Raw genomic sequence first — 23,275 nt, 5'->3', positions numbered from 1 at the left:
GAACGGTAAGAGCGAGGGGAGGATGACTTATTGAGGCATGCAGGCTGTAGTGTGCGTCAACTCTATCTGAATTGCGCATCACATTTGAAAAATATATCTTTTCAAGTTCTATTTAGTCCATATGTGTCAAACTCAAGGGCGCGGGCCACATCCGCCCGGCGTGTAATTATATCCGCCCCGAGATCATTTTATATACTGTATTATTGTTATTAAAGCCCGGGTATATGAAGCGCTGGTAACACAATAAACTACAGATCCCATAATGCAGCGCTTCAGCTGCCTTGCCAACACTTACGCGTTAATCAAGTCTAGCTTATGATGCTGCAAGTTATTGCGAAGCTAGCTCACACGATGCTGAAGAGAAAAGTTGATTCTGAAAATAGAGCCTTTAAAAACCGATGGGAGGCTGAGTATATGTTTACTGAACCCGTGTGTCTCATTTGTGGAGCTAATGTGGCTGTAATTACAGAATTTAATCTAAGACGGCACTATGAGACAAAACATCAGGGAGTTCTGTGTTGTGGAGATTCTCAGGATGGATTGCAGGTGCTCATCAGTGAGGCTGAAAGACCTGAATGCAATGCAGAAGATACAGAAAGCAGAAGAATTAAATAAGAATCTGACACTTCAGCGGACGTTTTACCCGTGCACAATCACAAAGTGATTTCAAGTGAAGTTGCTTTTATGGGAGACACAAATGCACCAGTGCAACTTTCCCTGTTGCCAAGTAATGTTAAACCAAGTCGTCACTACGGTGTTCCCAAATACGCACTTTGCTGATAAACTGGCGCACTGAGTTTGCACGGCGCTTTGGTGACTTTGAAGAACAAAAAGTCCGTCTACATGCGGCTCGAACCTTGTGCATGTTTGGTAGCACATATCTGTGTGAGAAGCTCTTCTCAGTGATAAAGAATAACAAAACAGCACACAGGAGTCGCCTCACTGATGAGCACCTGCAATCCATCCTGAGAATCTCCACAACACAGAACCTCACACCAAACAGAAACGAACCTGTTGCCAAAAATAGATGCCAGGCGTCCAGCTCTAAAATGACATATGAGCAAAGACAACTGAATGATTTGATTTGTTATTGCTGAAAGGAACACATTTTATTTATATTTCCAGGTTTTGTTATGCAGCATGTTCATATTTGAATTTGTATAATTTTGAAAGGATATATTTTTATGGAGAGCAAAATCTTTTGGGATATTTAAAATCTAAGTTTATTTTTTATATAAATTTACATAAGAGTAAAGAAATTTGAATGTTTGTTCTTTTAAGTTATTTAAGGTTTGAGTTGATTTATTCACGAATAATATTCCTGTCTGTTTTACCATTCCTACCAAAGATATTTCTGTCGACTAAATAAAAATTCCTTCTATTTAAAATTTAAATAGAACTTGAACAAATACGATAGTTCATAATATCCACGCAGACTTGCACGTAAGAGCGGGAGTTATCCGTTTTAACAAGCAGCGTATTGCACTGATACGAAATAGCTGTGTGTGTATATATGTAGATATGTATGTATATGTATATATATGTTTATATATGTGTGTGTGTATGTATATATATATATATGTGTGTGTATATATGTGTGTGTATGTATGTATGTGTGTATGTATATGTATGTGTATATATGTGTATATGTATAGATATGTATATATATATATGTTTATGTGTGTGTGTGTGTGTAAATATATATATATATATATATATATATATATATATATATATATATATATATATATATATATATATATATATATATATATATATATGACAGCAACACTCATCACTCACAACAGTGACAAAACATTACATTGACAATCATGTTACGTTATTTTCAAAATGTTTCCTTTTCTTTTTCATTGCTTCTTTAACACACTACTTCTCCGCTGCGAAGCGCGGGTATTTTGCTAGTAAGAAATAAATGATAGATATATGGTCAGAAAATATAGAAAACCAGAGGTAGAATAAAAAAGGAAAACACAGTTGTAAAGACGCTCAGTCAGAAAGAAAAATAAATCCATAGGGTTACAGTTCCTCTTTGCCTAAATTCAAATCTTTTTTACTTTACTTCTTGACCTGATCTTTTAAATATTTTCTGCCAGGTCATTTCTTAACTTTGCCTGTTAAACAGATCTCTGGTTTGTGCCTTGTTTGTCCATCCCCTTGCCGTTACAATATAAAGCATTCTGCCTTCCACTTCAATTAATTCAGTGCTCCTGCTTGGTGCCTGAGTGACAACACTTCCAAAGTTTGTTAATTCATAGGTTTTCTAATTATGAGATCCTTTTCAAAGAAAACAGTCATTTTCTCATTGTACCATGACAGGTTAGGATTCTTGAGAAGTTACCCTGAACTGTTCAACTAGTAGATTAAGGATTACTGTGAGCGTTAGACTACCTGATAACTAAGCAAAGATGTTATTCCAATAAAGCCTTGCCCTGGATACATTTTGGGAAGTCAGTAAATAGAGATATGTATGATGTATATTTTTGCCCAGACAATGAAGAGTATATTTTACTTAGTGCTGACTGATGCATTTTCTGAGAATCTGACTGAATAATATTATTGCTAATGCTTTCTCAGATTATCCAGGGATGTACTTGAAAGCATTTGTATGGTTTGGAGATATCATGATCCTAGCTAGTACAGAAAGTAGTGAGGTTTTTAGGGGTGCATTTTAGTAATCTGGTAAGTTAAAAATTAAAGTGTGAAATCATTTTTGTAGGGTTGCCAATCGATTAAAAAAAAGTAACTAATTAATCACATAAATATATGTCATTAAATGCAATGAATCTAACATTAAACTGTAATTATAAAATTAATACATAAATGATGAAGTAAATACACACCGAATCACACAATACATGTAGAATCAACACAAAAGAATTTTAAAAAGGAATTGCTTTTAATAAAATGCTACTTGAGCAAGTACAACCTGAATTTGAATGTCTCCATAAAAGGGAAGTTGAAAAGAAGTCAATAAGAAAACAAAGCTAATATATTCAAATTGGCATAGCATGTGAGACTCAGACACGTCAAAGTAAAAATTAAATGATCAAAACTGCTGACTTTGATTGCACTACTGAAGACTGATTTATTTGAAAGAATAGGCATCTCTTAAATGGGCATACATTAAATACCATCCTCAACATCACCATTAATGACTTGCTGATTATACTCTACACAAGAGTTTTTGCAACTGGTGGAAGCAACAGTGTAATGCCTCTCCTCCTCAGATTGTCGAGATCTGTCTGAAGAGGATGGAACTATCTGAAGAAGTTAGCATAAAAGCAGCTCTATGATCATCATTTTACAGACACAACACTTAAAGAGCACTTTACCAGCCAGGAGACGTGTCGGAGGTCCATGTGCTTGGGTGTGCATTCGCCAGTGACTCTCAAAGAGCCGAAGAAACAGTGAACATGCAAGTTGCCTCTGCCCCCGAATTAGTGAGGCAGAGAGAGGACCCACTGCATGAGTGGGCAAAGGGATGAAGCAGCTGGAAAATGTGTCTAAAGTGTTCACTAAGTGCTGTGTCTGCGAATGGCAATCTCTGAGATGCTTTTTCTGCCGCCGCCATCCCACCACTTTGTACAGTTTAGCATGTGGAAAGTGTAATGCTTTGTGGTTGGTAGAATTGTGGTGTGCCCTGGGATTTTTTTTGGTTACAAAAAGTGTGCCACCACAGATACTGCATTACCTAGACCTTTGCTCCTGACATGCTAAAAAGATCTCAGTAGCTGCTCTCTTGCTTAAGATTTGTTGTTGCATTCTTTGCATAAATTAGTAAAGATATTGCAAACCTGAACATGGGTTGGGATAATCATTACACTTCTGTTTCATAGCATTTTGTCATTCTGTCAGGGCAGTCAGCATTGTAAGCTGGCTGGCAGACTGGCGAGTTAAATTCAGAGGTATTAGAGACTTTTTTTGGTTTTAGTGCCACTCAAATATTACTTACTAGCAAAATACCCGCACTTCGCAGCGGAGAAGTAGTGTGTTAAAGAAGCAATGAAAAAGAAAAGGAAACATTTTGAAAATAACGTAACATGATTGTCAATGTAATGTTTTGTCACTGTTGTGAGTGATGAGTGTTCATATATGTATATATATATATATATATATATATATATATATATATATATATATATATATATATATACACACATACATACATACACACACATATATACACACACATATATATATATATACATACACACATACATATATAAACATATATATACATATACATACATATCTACATATATACACACACAGCTATTTCAGATCAGTGCAATACGCTGCTTGTTAAAACGGATAACTCCCGCCTTACGCAAGTCTGCGTGGATATTATGAACTATTGTATTTGTTCAAGTTCTATTTAAATTTTAAATAGAAGGAATTTTTATTTAGTCGACAGAAATATCTTTGGTAGGAATGGTAAAAACAGACAGGAATATTATTCGTGAATAAATCAACTCAAACCTTAAACAACTTATAATATTTTGCTCTCCATAAGAATATATCCTGTCTAAATTATACAAGTTAGAAATAAAGTAAACGTTAAAAGAACAAACATTCAAATTTCTTTACTCTTATGTAATTTATATAAAAATAAACTTAGATTTTAAATATCCCAAAAGATTTTGCTCTCCATAAAAATATATCCTGTCAAAATTATACAAATTCAAATATGAACATGCTGCATAACAAAACCTGGAAATATAAATAAAATGTGTTCTTTTCAGCAATAACAAATCAAATCATTCAGTTTTCTTTGCTCATATGTCATTTTAGAGCTGGACGCCTGGCATCTTTTTTGGCACAGGTTCGTTTCTGTTTGGTGTGAGGTTCTGTGTTGTGGAGATTCTCAGGATGGATTGCAGGTGCTCATCAGTGAGGCGACTCCTGTGTGCTGTTTTGTTAGTCTTTATCACTGAGAAGAGCTTCTCACACAGATATGTGCTACCAAACATGCACAAGGTTCGAGCCGCATGTAGACGGACTTTTTGTTCTTCAAAGTCACCAAAGCGCCGTGCAAACTCAGTGCGCCGGTTTATCAGCAAAGTGCGATTTGGGAACACCGTAGTGACGACTTGGTTTAACATTACTTGGCAACAGGGAAAGTTGCACTGGTGCATTTGTGTCTCCCATAAAAGCAACTTCACTTGAAATCACTTTGTGATTGTGCACGGGTAAAAACGTCCACTGAAGTGTCAGATTCTTATTTAATTCTTCTGCTTTCTGTATCTTCTGCATTGCATTCAGGTCTTTCAGCCTCACTGATGAGCACCTGCAATCCATCCTGAGAATCTCCACAACACAGAACTCCCTGATGTTTTGTCTCATAGTGCCGTCTTAGATTAAATTCTGTAATTACAGCCACATTAGCTCCACAAATGAGACACACGGGTTCAGTAAACATATACTCAGCCTCCCATCGGTTTTTAAAGGCTCTATTTTCAGAATCAACTTTTCTCTTCAGCATCGTGTGAGCTAGCTTCGCAATAACTTGCAGCATCATAAGCTAGACTTGATTAACGCGTAAGTGTTCGGCAAGGCAGCTGAAGCGCTGCATTATGGGATCTGTAGTTTATTGTGTTACCAGCGCTTCATATACCCGGGCTTTAATAACAATAATACAGTATATAAAATGATCTCGCGGGCCGGATATAATTACGCCGGGCGGATGTGGCCCGCGCCCTTGAGTTTGACACATATGGACTAAATAGAACTTGAAAAGATATATTCTTCAAATGTGATCGCGCAATTCAGATAGAGTTGACGCACACTACAGCCTGCATGCCTCAATAAGTCATCCTCCCTCGCTTACTTTTTACCGCTCATCTAATGAATACACTGAGTATGGCTTTACCAAAACAATCATTGATGGCGAATAAAGTATCCATTATTCGAGTATGTAGATCGGGATATATATATATACATATATATATATACCCGCGATCGCAGCGAGAAGTAGTGTGTTAAAAAAGCTAGAAAAAGAAAAGGGAACATTTTAAAAATAACGTAACATGACTGTCAATATACAGTATTTGTTTTGTGAGTGTTACTGAGTGTTGCTGTCATCAAGGATTTGATTATCATTATTTCTTTCAATCAGGTTCGTATTTGTAGGATGTGTTGTGTTCAAGTTACATTCCGTGTTTGTCAATCGTTGTAAAGATGACAGGTTTCATTCATCGATTCGTTTCTTACTGCATCAATAAACAGCTCGTCTTCTTCTTTATCTGAGACCTGACACACTGCATGCACGGTTTTTTTTTACACTGTCTTCCTTTAGCGGGACATTGACTTTTTCCAACGTGTGCTTTGTTTCCGCAGTAGTTGGATTTATGAATATGCTTGTATGTATCAAACGCTTCATATTTTTGCTGCCTTTTCAATTGTGTAATTCGGTTTTGTTCAGCTCTTTGGAACTGTTGCTTTTATCTGTGCACTGCGCCAGTTCACGTGAGCCACTCGGTGTACATGCATCGAAGGTTCCCAGCTGTGCTGGTGCCATCTCGTGCTATGTCCATGGCTGTATTTAATGTTACCTTAGTCCTGGCACTTAAAACTTTCTCTCGCAGTTTCGCTGAGTTTGTGTCAAACACCACCCTGACCATCTCATCTTCCTCTCCATAAGCACAGTCCTTCACCCGTGAATATTTAGTGGCAGTTTGCTATTGGATTGCCGCTGACGGACGGCCTTATATGGGTGGGCACTAAATTACAAACGCCAGCGGCAGCCTGTCTATGAACTTAATTTAAAGTGTAGGTTTACATCGTGCTTTGTTTCCGAAGTAGCAGAACTCATGAATATGGTTGTATATGTCACTCGCTCGCTTCTTATTGTTTCGCTGCCTTCTCAATTATATAATGCATGTTTTCTTAAGCGCTTTTTTGAGGTCTTCCTGGTTTTCTATGTACTGCGTGATTACGTGGGAGGCGTGATGATGTCACACGAAACTACGCCCCCCACGGCGTTGAAGCTCATCTCCATTACAGTAAATGGAGAAAAACTGCTTCCAGTTATGACCATTACGCGTAGAATTTCGATATAAAACCTGCCCAACTTTTGTAAAGAAGCTGTAAGGAATGAACCTGCCAAATTTCAGCCTTCCACCCACACGGGAAGTTGGAGAATTAGTGATGAGTCAGTGAGTGAGTGAGTGAGTGAGGGCTTTGCCTTTTATTAGTATAGATTTTTGTCTCTTTAGCTAAATAAGAACAGGCACAAAGATTTCAGTAACTGCTCACTAGCTCTCACACCACTCCAATATTGAGACTGTCTGGAACATAAGAGTTAGTCGTGTGAGTTTTCAGCCCAAATTAATAAAATGATGCAACAAAATGGGAGAATAGTGATCCAGTTACTTAATGATATGTGGGTTTGAACTCCAGCACTCTGTATACTGGAGAGTGTTCTTGACTTAAATTCGTTCACAAAATTACAATCCTACCCTTACTGACTTGCTGATATTTAATGGAACAATCTCTAGTTAACAGTTGTTAGCAGAACAAAGTGGGGACAAGAACTCAAACTTGGTATTCAGTAAGATACACTTACCAATTTCGCAGTGTTTTCCATGGAACCTATAAGGACAGAGACAGTGGTATCCATCTCCGTCCCCCCGGCATGAACCTCCGTTGCGACATGGATTGGATGCACAAACACTGAGTTTGACTGAAAGAATAAAAAAATTCCACTTTATTATCAGTAGTTTTTTTTTTCAAGTTCATGCAGATCATCTTTCAGACTGCATCAAAAATTACCTCTTAAACAATATTGTCATACTCTCAATGTGGTAGTGAAATTGAAAGTATCTAATTATTTGGTAAAACACTTTTAACAGTTTTACTAATGGAATACATCATTTGTTATGACTAAAACTATTTAAACTTTATTGGCTACAAGTAGAGCTGATAAAAATTTGCATAACAAGATAACTTGAGGAGGTGCAGTGCACACCATATTTAATACATTTCATCAGTACCATTCAAAAGGGGCATGTTGTGCTAACTTTGGGTTGGGCTTTACCTGCCTACTTATTTTGATTCTAATAACATTTTGCAACGATCCTTCTGGTAAATATTTGTATTACAATAAATCATACAAATTGAGACATCATGGTAAGATTTTATAATTATCAAGAAACCAGAATCTATAGATAATCAAAATATAATCTATATAAGAATCAAGGATGTGCATTTAATGAATTCTACAATACATCCAGTACCTGAATTAAGAAACATTGCTGCCTTATGAGCTGCAAAAATTCAAAGGGTCAAGTATTGTAAGGTGACAAGACAGTTAGTCACATCACTATACTATGCTATACTGCTCATATAGTAGATAAATAAAACATTATTATATATCAAATAGTATATGTAAAATAATAATTAAGACAAATATGCATATCTAACTAGAAGTAATGTGATTTAAGAAAACATAGAAATGAATTATTTAAAATCTTGAAAGTTTTGTTCATCTGTTTTTCCATTTCTGCATTGTGCCTATTTACATGAGAAGGGTATCATTGGAGCCAGGAGTCGAATGTTGAGTGGGGGGGACTACAGTGTTGAGTTGGAAGAGTTTATGGCTTATCGTGTAATTGGTCGTAAAGTGAATAGGAAATCTGTTGTCATTGCATATTCTGCCAAACTGCTGGCTTGAAATCCCAGCACAGGATTCACCTGTGCAAAGAGTATGCTAAAATAAATAAACACATTTATCATTTTTTTTTGTCTTTATTCTTGAATGATCTATTGATTCACATGTAAAAAGCAGAATGACACACCAGGGGCCTCATGTATAATGCTGTGCACAGAATTCACACTAAAACATGGCATACGGATGTGACAATGCCGGTCCCCAACAGACTTCCTTTTCCCACATAGGAGTCTGTTGAGCCAACACCATCGATAGTTATGACCTGACAAATGAGGACAAATCTCATTGATGCCAGGGGATGGTGCAAAATGCTCAAGTGCTTTTATTAAAAAAAACCCAATCCAAAACAAAAGTAAAACCGAAAGTGTCCACTGTGCAGTGTTAAAAAAAACACATCCATAAAATCAGTGAAACGTGGAGATAAAATCCATAATAAATAAATCCATTAAAATAGAAGTTAAAATGCAGTCTCTCTTCACCCAATTGCAGCCCACCACCTTCTGTCTCCCTGGCTCACCCATCACAGACGTTGCCGGCAGAGCCTCTGCAGCACGAACTCCTTTCTGCCGACCCATATCTTGGCTGCCGCCACACTGCACAGCCAGACTGTCTGAGGTCAGCACACCTCCTGTCTTCCTTCGCGCTCACGCAGTTGCTCCTCGGATCCACTGGGAGGTTTTACATCTCGCTCGCCCCACTCTACGCGCTTAGTCAGTGGAGCAAACCAGTCCCTAGAGTGCCTCAATCTGCCTCAACCCCAGCTCAAGCTGCCTTCTCCAAACAGGTGGCCTGATCGTTTCTCACTGACTGCCCTTCACCATATTTTAACCTCCATCATTCGTCCCAGTCTTTCCCCACTCTTTCTTTTACATCTTTATCTTCTTGTGCTGGCCCTTATATACACAAACACACACACACATCACCATGGGTGCAGCGTCTTAATCACACGTCGCAGGAAGCCAATAAAGCAATTGAGAACAATCACACCCGCAGGTGTGACTCACCCCAATTACCTTATTAACTCCCCGCTGCCGTGCAATCGCGCCCACGGAGACTGACACGGCTTTATGGATTTAAAACGTGCCCATATTTTGTTGTAGCCGCAGATCCACTATACAAAATACCTCCCCACTTAAGCCCCAGTTGCACAGGAGGGTTCCAAACCACTACCAACCCAGTGCAGCTGGCGGCCCAGATCCGCAGCTCAGCCACACTACTACTGCATTAAAACCACCAATAAATAATAAAAGCACAGTAAAAAAAACCAAACCCCCCTTTGTAAAAACAGGATATTAAAAGAATAAGAATTTTAAAAATAAAGGGAAACCCTACAGGAGCAGCAGCACTGCTTTGTCGCTAGGTGTCACCAGTTTGCAAAACCGAGCCAAAAACTTGCATAGGCAATGATTTGAGCTGGCATGAGAATATGTGTGACTTTATGCCAAGTTTATTTTTTATTCATTGCAATATGAGCGTGGAAACGGGCGTACATTTTTGTTTTGGCCACCTGGTAGCGCAGACTTACAGTGTGAATCATTCAAATCAATTCAATTCAAACACTTTTCTTCTTTAATGGGAAGGATGGACTGCATTTCAACTGTCAGCTTTTGAATCCAAAGAACTGTCTGCTAAGTGTATTACTTCTTCAAGCCAAAAACCAAAGCAGTAGTTTACTGGGATGTTGCTCACTTGCATGTATCAGGATTGCTCAATGTTCCAATAACATGAAGTATTGGAGACATTAAAGATACTATTAATAGGTAGGTGAGGCCAGGCAAACAGCAAGCAATAAGAATAGGAAGGCTAATGTCACTGCATTCTTTTAGGCGAGGTCGGTGATGGCCTGAAATGAAGATTAAAAATGCAAAGAGTGAAATGAAGAATAGAAAGTGAGAAGATAAAATGAAGAGAAAGTGAAAGCATGAAATGAACAGTACAAGTTGAGAGCCTGGAATTAGGAAAATGTGACAGCCTGAAAGTGACATTAAAAATGCACAATGTGAAGTGAAGAATTTGCATTAAAATCCAGAATGTGAAATGAAAACTGAAAAGTGATGGACTTCGAACCAAACTTGAATAGTAGGCTGTTGTGATTGCTGTACACCAGGCAGCTGTTGTTGGGGGTTTTGATGATATGAATTTAAGTATAAAATCTGAGCGTGTGAACTTGACACTACAGCGTGCCCTTGAAATCATCATTAAAAGCTGGCTGCAACATGCAATGGAGATTGATAAAACTCTCAGCATGAACTGAAATTTTAAAAATTACAACTTGAAATCAACATACCCTTAGGCTAGCTGTTCTTGGTCTACATCTGTGTTTTGGGAACATGGCTTAACTCTTCTTGCAGTGTATCCTGTTAATTCTGTCTATTTATATTGTATATTTTTCCCTATTAAATGTAGCATAAGCTGTGGAAACCTCTGAGTATTATGGACAAACTTATTTTGACAAGTTCATGTCTGACAAACTTTTATTTTGAAAACTTCATCCTACCCGTCAAGTATGTACCCTCCCACTCAACATACTTGGTTTACATGGTCCTTAAAATAAACATTCCGTGTGTAACAATTATTTTCCATTTCCATTTAGTCAGACAACCTTTCTTTCAATGGTGATTGCAAATCCAAACTAAGCCTTGATTTTCAAAGGTGGTTCAGAGGTTGAGGTTGTTCTCTCACATTACAGTTTTGTTTTCCTTTAAGCTCATGAACATTAGATGGCTTTTCTGGTGTTTTTCAGCTGTAGCCTTTATTTACATAATCAGTCAGAGGCAGTCAGTGCTCTTTGTTACTAATCGCCTAATGTGACATACCTAATGACTGACACCAACTAGTCTGTGACTGGCTACATTAAAATCAAAAAGATTTAATTTTCTCTTTAGTTGAAAGGGCAGGTTGTGTGTGAAGGAGAGCTGACAACCAATGGATGTGCATCCGGAACTTAAATGCATAGACTGCGGTGACAGAAACTAAGGAACTTGTGTTTTGAACCTCATAAACAAAAGAGAGGCTCATCTTTCTGATGTCTTGTGTTTTACATACTAAAACAGAATGAAAAAAGCAAAGAAAAGAAAGAGACCGTGGCTCAGCTCACTACAGCTGTTTACAGGACTGGATCCTTCAGGCAGCATGGACTTCACAAACAGAAGAAAGGCTCATCTCTCTGATGTCTCAAGATTTCAGTACCATGACAAAATGGAAAAAACTAACAAAAGGGCAGAGATTGCTGCTGGAACTCACTTCAGAAGTCTTTGAGGTGTGGCAGGTTCTGTCAAGCAGCATGCTATTGGCTGTCAGAAAAAGGAGTGAGCACACCTGTCCACCTGTGCTGGTAAGTCATAACCTGGTCAGTAAAGTAGACATGCTCAGAGATTTCGAGTTTTGTAATTTGGCATTGTGCGCTGACAAGATCAGCAACTGGCATATTCCTTGACAAAAAGTCTCATAATGTGACATTGACTTTGGATGAAATAGTAGGTTCAAAACTGAATTCAGGTCCAGGAAATGAAACCAAAAATCCTAAACCAAAAAAAAAGCGGAGGTCAAAGCCAAAAAGTCTGATGGAGCCAAAATAACTAATCTCACACTGTTGCTCTCACACCATTCTAATATTGACATTGACTGGAACGTGAAAGTCAGTTGTGTGGGTTTTTAACCAAAATCAATAAGAGAATGTAACAGAATATAGCAAACAAGAGAATCATAACAAAACTGAGTGTCCTTGTGAGCAATGCTGCACATCCTTTCTCTGACACACTAACACTGAGGACTTTTAGCCAAAGAATTATTCAGCAGAAGTGTGTCAAGAAATGCCACTGGGGTTCTTTACACCAAAACCAATATGTCTGCATAATTCCTCACTGGGAAGTCTAAATAAACAGGAAAAAATTCCACAAAATCTAATAATGCTAACTATTCTCTGGCAAAGGTTTGGTACTTACTCAGAAACTTGGAAAATTTGAATGACGTGCTACCAACTTTAAATATTATGTGATCAAGAAGACATGCGTTGGTGAACCTTTACTGTTTTCACTTTACATGCTTCCACTGGGATCCATCATTAGGAAACATAATGTTAATTTTCACCCTTATGCAGATGACACCCAGTTATACCTTTTATGTATATCAAATGAAGTTACTCCAATGTTGTCTATAATTAGTTCTGTTAGTGAATTAAAGGAATGGATGGATGAGAACTACTTGTCTTTAAACACAGATAAAATAGAGATGTTAATTGTTGGAGGGAATGATGCTGATCACAATAATATTTTGTCATCATTTAACTCAGTTGGAATCAACATTAATTTTACGAAATCAGCCCGCAAACTAGGAGTTATCTTTGACTCTAGCATGTCATTTAAAGCGCATATTACAAAGTTGTCCAAATCATGTTTCTTCCCCCTTAAAAATATTGGGAAATTAAGACGCTTTCTAAATAAACAGGATTCTGAGAAATTAATTCATGTATTTATTTCTAGTAGGATTGACTACTGTCAATCAGTATGGTCATGTCCTCTATCTCTTTCAGGCCACACCTCTTTGGAGTAGCAGCGAGCGGAAGCACAGAGCAGCGGCGTTCCCCACAAGCACGTAACCCTTCGCAAACACCTGAGTAAGTTCAACTGAAGTAAAGCCGACAGCTGACCATGTGAAATAACCGGTAGTGAGAAATCAAAGTCGATCGCTCAGCAGGTGGTGGAAACTTAAAGCCAACGGTCTCTTACTGATTCAGCTGAACACTGAACCACCGAAGTTACTACAAAAACGGAGAAGATGATATCAGCACTAAACGTAAGTTCTATGTGCTCTCTGCCCGTTGAGGGCACATTTATACGTTGTGCGTCCTGCAGCATGTACAGTTCAGGTTTTCCAGCCGACAGTGTAGACAGTTTCACCTGGCAAAAGTGTTTAGTTAGTTTAGAGTTGGTCGGGAAAATACGCAAATTGGAGGACCGCATTAGAAACCTGATAGCAATTAGCTAAACTGAAAATCTGATCGACTCGTTTTGCTTATGCAATTCGGCTACTTTTGATTCAACTTCAGTTTCTCCAGGTCCCTCTGTAGTCAGTGTGTGGCCGAAGTCAGCAGCACCAATTCAGCCACAGGATGAGTGGGTAACAGTAAGAAGGGGTTCAAAGAAGCCAAAATTTTGTCCCTCGGCACCCAGGTCACCAATTCAGAACCAGAACAGATTTTCAGCCATCCTGTAGAAACTTAGAATAAGAAAGTGCTCATAATTGGTGATTCCATAGTGCAGAATGTTAGTATTCCAAACTATGTTAAACCAGCATTTAATGTTAAATGCCTCACAGGGGCCAAGATTTCCGACATTGGACCGTGTTGCCGACGATGAAGTATCTACCTTATTGCTGCATGTCGGCACTAATGATATTTATTTACAGCAATCTGAGGTATTAAAGAGGAACTTCATCTCTCTAGGCACCAAAGCTAAGAGAAAATGTCATAATTTAGTTGAATCTGGCCCCTTACCAAGTTTATATAGAGGGAATGTGATTTATAGCAGATTGCATTCCCTTCACTGCTGGCTAGAAAACTGAGGCCTCGTGTATAACTCCGTGCATAGAATTCGCATTATAACATGACATAAGCACAAAAGCCGAAATGTGCTTACGCACAGAAAATTCCAGATGCAGGAATCTGTGCGTACTCCAACTTCCGCGTTCTTCTGCTCCATAAATCCCAATCAGCGTGAAAACTAACGCACGTGCACGCACCTTCTGTCCTGCCCCATCTCCTCCCAGAATTATGCCTCTTTGAATATATGAAAATCAATATAAATAGACCTTAAGCTCAGCATTCTGTGAAAAGGCAATGGCAAAAGCAAGAGGGAAAATACAAGTATTTCAGTGAATACCAAGTGGAGGCAAAGAAAAACGTACTATTTGTTGGTATAATCAACAAAAGGAAGTTGATCGAGTGACATAGCATGTTGGAGAAACAAGCTCAAGTTCACAAAGTTGCACAGTGCCCGACATAAAAAAGTAGTTGTCAGATATTAAAGTTGCCGTGAAAAGGCAAGACGTAGCCCACCGTCTGAGTGTCATATGGAAGCTTATTAGGGTACAGTGAGAAAAAAAGGTACAGAGTAGGAAAAAAGCACAAAATGTTAACTTCAATTTCGAAATATCCACTTTAATCACGTAGTTTATTTTGTCATTAAAGCAGAACATAAACTTCATCTTAAAATCATTTAATTTACTAGTTTTCTAAATCCCATCATAACTAAAGTAACACGTTAAATGCTTTGTTTTGTATTTGATCTTCAATGTGCTGTATGTGTGTGAATCACTACGTGCTTCCGTTCTTTCACTTTCTCCGACAGAACACAGAATCTATTACATTTGTGATATTACAGCTCTCTGAATAATTAAAATACTGAGATGTATACGTGATATCATTTTCATGATGATTGGAATGAAAGCATATTATTAAGAACACGCTGGCGCAGTGATTGTTCATGTCTCAAACAAGATGCTGCTGCGCCATGTGCGACCTTCGATAAAATAATTTATTGTAGCAGTACTGTCTCTTTCAAACGTACTAATCTTCAATTCTTGTCCTTACTTTTCTTTCCCCAAATACCCAATCGCCACACAATCAGCTCTGTAATAGACGTTAAGCCATCTGCAAGCTTACAACGACGATTCTTCAAAACTTTTAAGGAACATTGAAATATCTTCATAGTATGTGTTTAATTATTCTATCCATCTATCCTTCCAGTGTCGCGCCAGTCTCAGCAAATTTACAGTGTGAGGCAGGAACAATGCGTGAAACATGCAAGCGCTGCGGCACCATGTCCTCACATGTTTAATTATTAACAATAAAGATTATTTAAATGAAGTTAAAGTTTTATCTGTATAATATAATCAACATATTTTGCTGCATTTCATCTTACAAATGATACCGTCATAATACGTAAATACGCGCTTTATAAAGTGGTGCAGGTTGTGTAATATTATAACTGTAGTACAAGTTGGCAGAGGTGTAATTGTACTTATAAGTACAAACAGTTCTACAAAGAGCAATTGATTGAGTGTGTTTATAGTTCTTGGGATGAAACTGTTTCTGAACCGCGAGGTCCGTACAGGAAAGGCTTTGAAACGTTTTGCCGTGGCTGAGGCAGCGTGGGCTTGAAGCTGTATACCGATAATTCTCTTTACGATCAGCTGCTGGTGTGATTTCCCAATACAGTGATACAGTGATTTCCCAATACAGTGATATAAATACTCCAAGTGGTGCAGTTAGAGTAATATGGAAAAAGATGATCTGCTGTGGCAACTCTTAAAGGGGGCAGCTGAAAGAAAAAAAAGAAGAAGAAGAAAGTGCACTAAGAGTAACAACGCTAAAGCAGTTATGGTGTTTGGAATATTATGGCTATTCCCTGGACCATTATATTGTTACAAGTTAATTACAATCAGATGCATTACACTAATAAACAATATGCGGTTAGTTTCAGCGTATTTATAAAGACGCGTCAGGAAAATAAAGAGTAACCACACAGGAACAGTAGCACTGCTTTGACGCTGGGTGCTGCCAGTCTGCAAAACTGAGCAGAGAACTTGCGTATCACAAGGTATGAGGAACTGTGGAAAAGTGCGTGGCTTTACGCCAAGTGTAGGTTTTATACATCATGATTTGAACGTGTAAAAGTTCTTATGCAACATTTCTGTGCGTACGCACCATTCATACATGAGGCCCTTGGTGTGCAAATAAAAGCATAGTGTTTGTGAACAATTGAGATGATTTTTGAGAAAAGCCTAGATTTTTCAAAAGAGATGGTCTTCATCCTAACTGGAGGGGATCTTATGTATTATCCCAAAATATGGCAGCAAAACTGCCTGACTGACTAATTAGAGCACTATCCAGGCTACAGTCATGTGATCTTAAATCACAGGCTGTTGTTTATCCCACCTGTTACTATCCTGAAGCAGTTACCCATAATCCCTGTTGTGGAGCATCCAGTAAATTTAGCCTTCATGCAAACCTTGAATTACTTGATAATCAAAAAATAAGGTGTATAATTAGACCAAGGGATAAAACCAGACACTCCACCAGTTCAAAAAGAAGTATGCAGTTGCTTATTGAACATTCACTCCCTTGTCAGTAACGCTGTTTTGGTAAATAATATATTAAGTACAAAATCTGATCAGTGTCTTCTCACTGAAACCTGGCTAAGTAAATGTGTAAATATTTTACTTATTTGTTAAATTCAGTAGGATTTTGTCAGATTGTAAAAGGTCCAACTCATAATCATATCAACACATTAGATTTAATTATAACTTGTAAAGTTGAATTTCAAAATTTAAATATTACTCCATTAAATTATTTCCGATCACTACTTAATTACATTTGATTTAGTCCTGCCCTTGCCAACTCACTCACAGATTAAAGTAAAGAAAGTGTAACATCTAGATTGCAATTCTGCTTCACAATTTATAGATAATTTAAGTAAGTCAAGTGTAATTGTGGAAAATCATTTAGATCAGTTAACATCAAATGTAAACGTGGAAAACAATTTAGATCAGCTAACATCACATTATAATGTAACCTTGAGAGGTGCTCTGGACGCAGTGGCTAACCTTAAAACATAAGTGATTAAAGCACATAGAAACTCTCACTGGTTTAATTAAAAAACTCAAGCTCTTAAATTAGAGTTTTGAAAACTGGAGCGCAAATGCAAAGCTACATGTCTTTCAAATTGTATGGACAGAGAGTGACAAAAAAATATAAAAAAGCTCTCTTTAAAGCTCGCTCAGAATACTATTCTACAATAATAGATAGCAATAATAAAAATCCTCGGGTTCTGTTTAGAACCATTGCTAAATTAACAAATGGGAATTCAGATCTACAGTGCAAAATACCATCAGATATTAGCAGTACAGACTTTATGAACTTCTTCAATGAGAAAATTAAAAATATAAGATCCCAGATCAGCATCACAGTACAAACCGCATACTAGCTTAGCAGACCCTGCCTCACATTGCATTCAGCACTTTAGTAATTTTAATCCTGTAACTGAGCAGGAAGTCTTAACTTTAATTTCTAAAATGAAAACCACTACTTGGTCCCTAGATCCAATGCCAACAAAACTAGTAAAAGGTGCAATGGATGTTCTTGCAGCGCCTATTCTGAACATTATCAATAGTTCATTATTGTATGGCACCGTACCTAATTCACTAAAAGTGTCAGTCATTAAACCACTACTTAAAAAGTCAGAACTAAACCCACGCATACTAAATAATTATAGGCCTATTTCAAATTTACTCTTTCTCTCTAAAATACTAGAAAAAGTAGTCACCAATCAGCTTCAGTCACATCTTACGCATTACAATTTATTTCAGTAATTCCAGTCTGGTTTCCACACTGGTCATAGTACAGAAATGGCACTAACGTTCTGATATCCTCTGATGAAGGAAACTCCACTGTAATTATGTTGTTAGACTTAAGTGGAGCATTTGACACCACTGACCATTCTATTTTACTGCACAGGCTAGAAAATTATGTTGGGCTTACAGGCAATGTGCTCACTTGGTTTAGTTCTTATTTATCGAATCAATTCTAATATATGCAGAAATGTGCTGACAGTACTCCATCATTATACACAGAAGTGAGATATGGTCTCCCGCAGGGCACAGTACTGGGACCTTTACTGTTTTCGCTTTACATGCTTCCACTGGGATCTATCATTAGAAAACATAAAGTTAATTTTCACTCCTATGCAGATGACACTCAGTTATACCTTTCTTTAGATCAAATGAAGTTTCTCTGATGTTGTATTTAATTAGTTGTGTTAGCAAATTAAAGGAGTGGATGAATGAGAACTACTTGTCTTTAAACACAGATAAAACAGAGATGTTAATTGTTGGAGGGAATGATGCTGATCACAACAATATTTTGTCATCATTTAACTCAGTTGGAATCACCATTAATTTTACTGAATTAGCCCACAATCTAGGAGTTATCTTTGACTCTAGCATGTTATTTAAACCACATATTACAAAGTTTTCTGAGGATTCTGAGAAATTAATTCATTGCATTTATTTGCAATGCAATGCATTTATGCATTTATTTCTAGTAGGATTGACTAGATAGATAGATAGATAGATAGATAGATAGATAGATAGATAGATAGATAGATAGATAGATAGATAGATAGATAGATAGATACATACTTTATCAATCCCAAGGGGAAATTCACAGGGACTACTGCAATGCAGTGTTCACTGGATGTTCAAACTGTTCTTTATACAGCCTCCAGTTAATCCAAAATGCTGCTACAAGAATTATTATAAGAACAAGAAATACGAACACATAACTCCATTTCTTAAATACTTGCACTGGCTCCTGGTTATGTTTAGGGCAGATTTCAAAAATCTTCCTTTTAACATATAAAGCATTAAATGGCCAAGGTCCGGCTTACTTGTCTGAACTTATCATGACTTACAAACCAGAGTGCACATTAAGATCTCAAGATACCAGTCTGCTTATGATTCCAAGGATTAATAAAATAACAGTGGGATGCTGTGCTTTTAGTTATAGGGCCCCTAAACTGTGGAATGGTCTGCCTGGTACTATAAGAGATGCCACTTTGGTCTTAGCTTTTAAATCCCGGCTGAAGACTCACTACTTCAGTTTAGTATACCCTGACTAGAGCTGCTGATTAACTGTACAGACTGCATCTCTGTTGTTAGTCATTAGGACTAAAACTTAAGTAACATGATAGTTATAATTTGTTACTAACCCTCACCTATTCTGTTTCTCTTCTCAGTACTCAAATGTGGCACTTGGTGCCACGGCCCACCTGCCAAGTTGTTTTGCCTGCCTAAGGTAAAGTCATCCCTGATGGAGGATCACCAGAATCATGGGATAGAGGGGTCCTTTCATCGGATTGGCTGGTCCAGCGCTGTTTCAGCTGTGGAATGGCCAAATGGGGGAGGCTGCTTGACGGCTGAGGTCTCCAGGACTCTAAACAAATCCAAATCATATTATGTGATATCATCTACTATTAAAATCTGTAATATTTTTATTTTTATACTCTATTGAGGATTCTTGTATTCTGTTCTGTGTGTTGTATTGTATTGACCCCCTTCTTTTTGACACCCACTGCATGCCCAACCTACCTGGAAACTGCTTTTCCCAAGGTTTCTTCTATTTTTTCCCTACAAGTTTTTTGTGGGAGTTTTTCCTTGTCTTCTTAAAGAGTCAAGGCTGGGGGACTGTCAAGATGCAGGGCCTGCTAAAGCCCATTGCGGCACTTCTTGTGTGATTTTGGGCTATACAAAAATACATTTTATTGTATTGTATTGTTTCTAATTGTTTCTAACAGAGACATAGACACAGCCACTACAAACAACACAAAATGAAGATGACCTTGACTCTGTTATAAACAGAAGAAAAATTATTTATGCAGAAATTAGGCAAGCTTTAAATCAAAAATGTATGTGTAAATTAATTCCAAACAGTTTTAAACTCTAAAACTATGAGACATTTCCAAACTCAGATCAGGCCCTGTCTGTGTAGAATGTGTGCTTGTTGGGTTAACTGATGACTCTAAACTAGCCGGGTAAGAGTGGGTGAAGGTCTGTCTTTCCAGGGTGGATTCCTGCCTTGTCTCTGACTATCCATTACTCTAAAACTTGATCAGACGTATTCAGTAAATGCATGTATGAAAAGGTTATCATGGAGAGAAGTAAGTTATACAATAAAGCTTTAAACTAGAGAGCTAAAGAATGTGAAATAGAAGTGCTCAATGCCCACTACAGAAAATTACCAGTAAACTAATCATTGAGTCATTATTCCATAGAAGCAGGTGAAATGTCCAAAAAATGTCTTTTTGATCCCTAGTCTATACAGTACATACACCTTCTGGGTGCCAGCATGGTAAACAACTCTGACTTAGCAGGTAACATGAGTCCATACCCTTGTTGCTGACCCTGCAGAATCAGGTCTTGTTGCTCTAATGCAATGCTAGAACCCTTTAAGACATTAATACAGCCCACATGGAAAAAAATGCTGGCCAAAATTCCACTCATCATCAGCTGTATCTTAAATACTCTGGGTGGTATACTCCATCTATTCTTTTTATATACTCCCTCATGTTTGATTTTGTCATAATGTCCTGCTGTTTATGGACACAAGTTCTCGAACTCTTAATTGCTAACATATTTACAAAACTTGTAATTTGAGAGAAAATCCACAACATTTTAAATTTCCTTTGCTTTTTATGAATGTAGTGCCACATAAGAGGTGTTATTTAGAAAAAGATGGAGAATTGAATGTAGGGATAACTCCACTGTGTGGGTGGAAAAATTGAAAAAAGGTATCAACATGTATTGTGTGATGTAGGAATTAGGGTGATGGTTAAAGATAAGGTTTATAAGACAGTGGTAAGATCATCAATGAGCTGAGACATCGGTAGTAAAGGGAGTACCGGAGAAGAAGTTAGATATAATAGAATTAAAAATGTTGAGATGGACATGTATAGGTACAAAAGGACAGAATAAGAAATGAGACAATTGGAGGAACAACAAAAGACAAGAGATATCTAGAAATGTAGGTTGAAGTGGTATGGACATATGATGAGCAGAGGCAATGAATATGTGGGCCCAGGAGTGATGGGAATGGAAGTACAGAGGAAGAGAAAGCTAGGGAGGCTAAAGTGGAGGTAGATGGATAAAGAAACATAAGATATGAAGTAAAAGGACTTGGCTGTCAAGGAGGTGCAGGACCAAGGTGTTTGGAGACGGTTGATCAAGCACATCGACCTAAACTTAGAAGTTGGAGGAGATGAAGAGGAGAAGAAGACGATTTAGTGTAAAAGCAATTAAGAAAAGCAGTGTGATCTACTAATGAAAATGTTGCTTGGCCAACTAATTGGCTGAGCCCAATTTATCCTTTGTTTTAGTACATACTAAAGGGGAACATAAGACAAAGTTGTTTAGGAGATTGATATGCTTGTTTTGGGACTCCAGGTGAATCTTTTACCTTGTTCACAATTTTTTCCTCTGTAGCCCAACTTGCATTCACAAATGTATCCACTGTCTCGCTCTAAACAGACACCACCATTTAAGCAGGGAGCTGAATCGCAAGCAGAAGGCTGTACTGAAAAAAAAAATCAAATATAAATGACATAAGATGAAAATGAAGAGCTGGGGAGGAACACACTGGGGATTACTAATGAGGGTCTAAGTGATTGCATTTTTTCATAAACTTAATTATTTATATATTGGGTTACTTTCTGTGCGGGGCTTGCACACTCTTCTTGTGACAAATGCATTTTTCTCCTGGCATTTTGGGTTTCTTCACATATCCCAAAGATGAATGTACTGTATTGAGTTAGTTAGAGACCCAAAACTCTCCCGAGTGTGAGTGCAAGTGCCAGTCCAGGGTTGGTTCCTGTCTTATGCCCCAGTCTCTGTGACTCCTAGCTAGACAGAGAGGGTACAAAAAAGGATGGACAAAGTGGAGTCTTATAAACTGAAAAGATGTGTAATTTATTTCTAAATGTTGTACTTTACCTAACTTTGCCACTTATCTTCCTTTTAATTAGCTGGGGATTCTCCAATTTTACATACATGTTTTTGGCAAGATGTTTATAGTTGTTTTTGTTGGTTGTGTAGCCAGTCATTGAACTATGAGGGGCAGAGTTTGTTGAGCTGAGCACTACATGAGAAGTTACAGTATATATTGGACAGTAACCCCCTCATTCTCACCATTACTATCTCAAGTGATGGAATTCAATTCTGAATCTACTTATTTCAAGAAAACCGGCATTATACTACAAACAAAAGTAAAAATGAAAAAATCATTAATCACTTGCTCCCCTTTATCATTTTTCATTCTATAGTTGAAGGAAATAAAAATGAGAATACAGACGATAGCTTACTAGTAATGTTTAATAAACTAGAAAAATGATAAGCAATCCATCAACATTCTGTATTTCTAAAATGCCAGGCTATCAAACCTCTCAACTGTCCAATAGTTCTGCTGCTGAGCAGCTTGTCAGAAGTCACTGCTATGGGCCGCACCCGACACTCAGATGTTACATAGACTCCAGTACATTGTAATAGACCAGCAGCTCATGAGAGACATAATAACACGATTAGTTATATGAAAAAATCCAAAAAGTATGTGTTATTGATAATAAAAGCAAGTGCAATGGTGCAAAATTAGGCAGACATGAATCAAAGTCTTCAGGAGTGTAGTAAACAGTTGTAAATATATAAATAATTAAAACCACGTTCAAAGAAATAGGAGAAACAAGAGATCTCAGTCCTTCCTCAGAGCAGCACATTTTATGCAATATTCCCCGGCACTCAGTCCATGAGCTGAGCTTCATCGAAGCCATCTCAGCTTACCAGACAAATAAAACCAGTGACTTTATTGCTCGCTCCACTCACTCCATCCTCAGTTCCCCTCAGAGACCTCCTGCCACCTCTGCTCTAAATCAGCAGCTTCAATCTTGTTCCAGCACTAAACTCAGACTTCCTCTGACACCTCCAATTAGTACCTGAAGCACACTTTTTAGCTCCCTCTGTCTCCTCTGTTCTTAGCTCCAGCAG

General features: G+C 37.7%; 1 protein-coding gene across 2 annotated transcripts in view; it reads right to left on the bottom strand.

Moving 5' to 3' along the window:
- The window catches only part of sned1 (sushi, nidogen and EGF-like domains 1), a 188,680-nt gene that overhangs the window by 69,064 nt on the left and 96,341 nt on the right, over nt 1-23,275 (bottom strand). For both annotated transcript variants that reach the window (XM_039763063.1, XM_039763071.1), the window contains 2 exons: nt 21,699-21,815; nt 7,586-7,702 (listed from right to left, as the gene is read on the bottom strand). In XM_039763063.1, the coding sequence (XP_039618997.1) occupies nt 7,586-7,702; nt 21,699-21,815 (234 nt within the window). The remainder of the gene's footprint in view (nt 1-7,585; nt 7,703-21,698; nt 21,816-23,275) is intronic.

Source organism: Polypterus senegalus, chromosome 1 (assembly GCF_016835505.1).
Source record: "Polypterus senegalus isolate Bchr_013 chromosome 1, ASM1683550v1, whole genome shotgun sequence".
Taxonomy (NCBI): domain Eukaryota; kingdom Metazoa; phylum Chordata; class Cladistia; order Polypteriformes; family Polypteridae; genus Polypterus; species Polypterus senegalus.
This window is presented reverse-complemented; position numbering and strand designations above follow the sequence as displayed.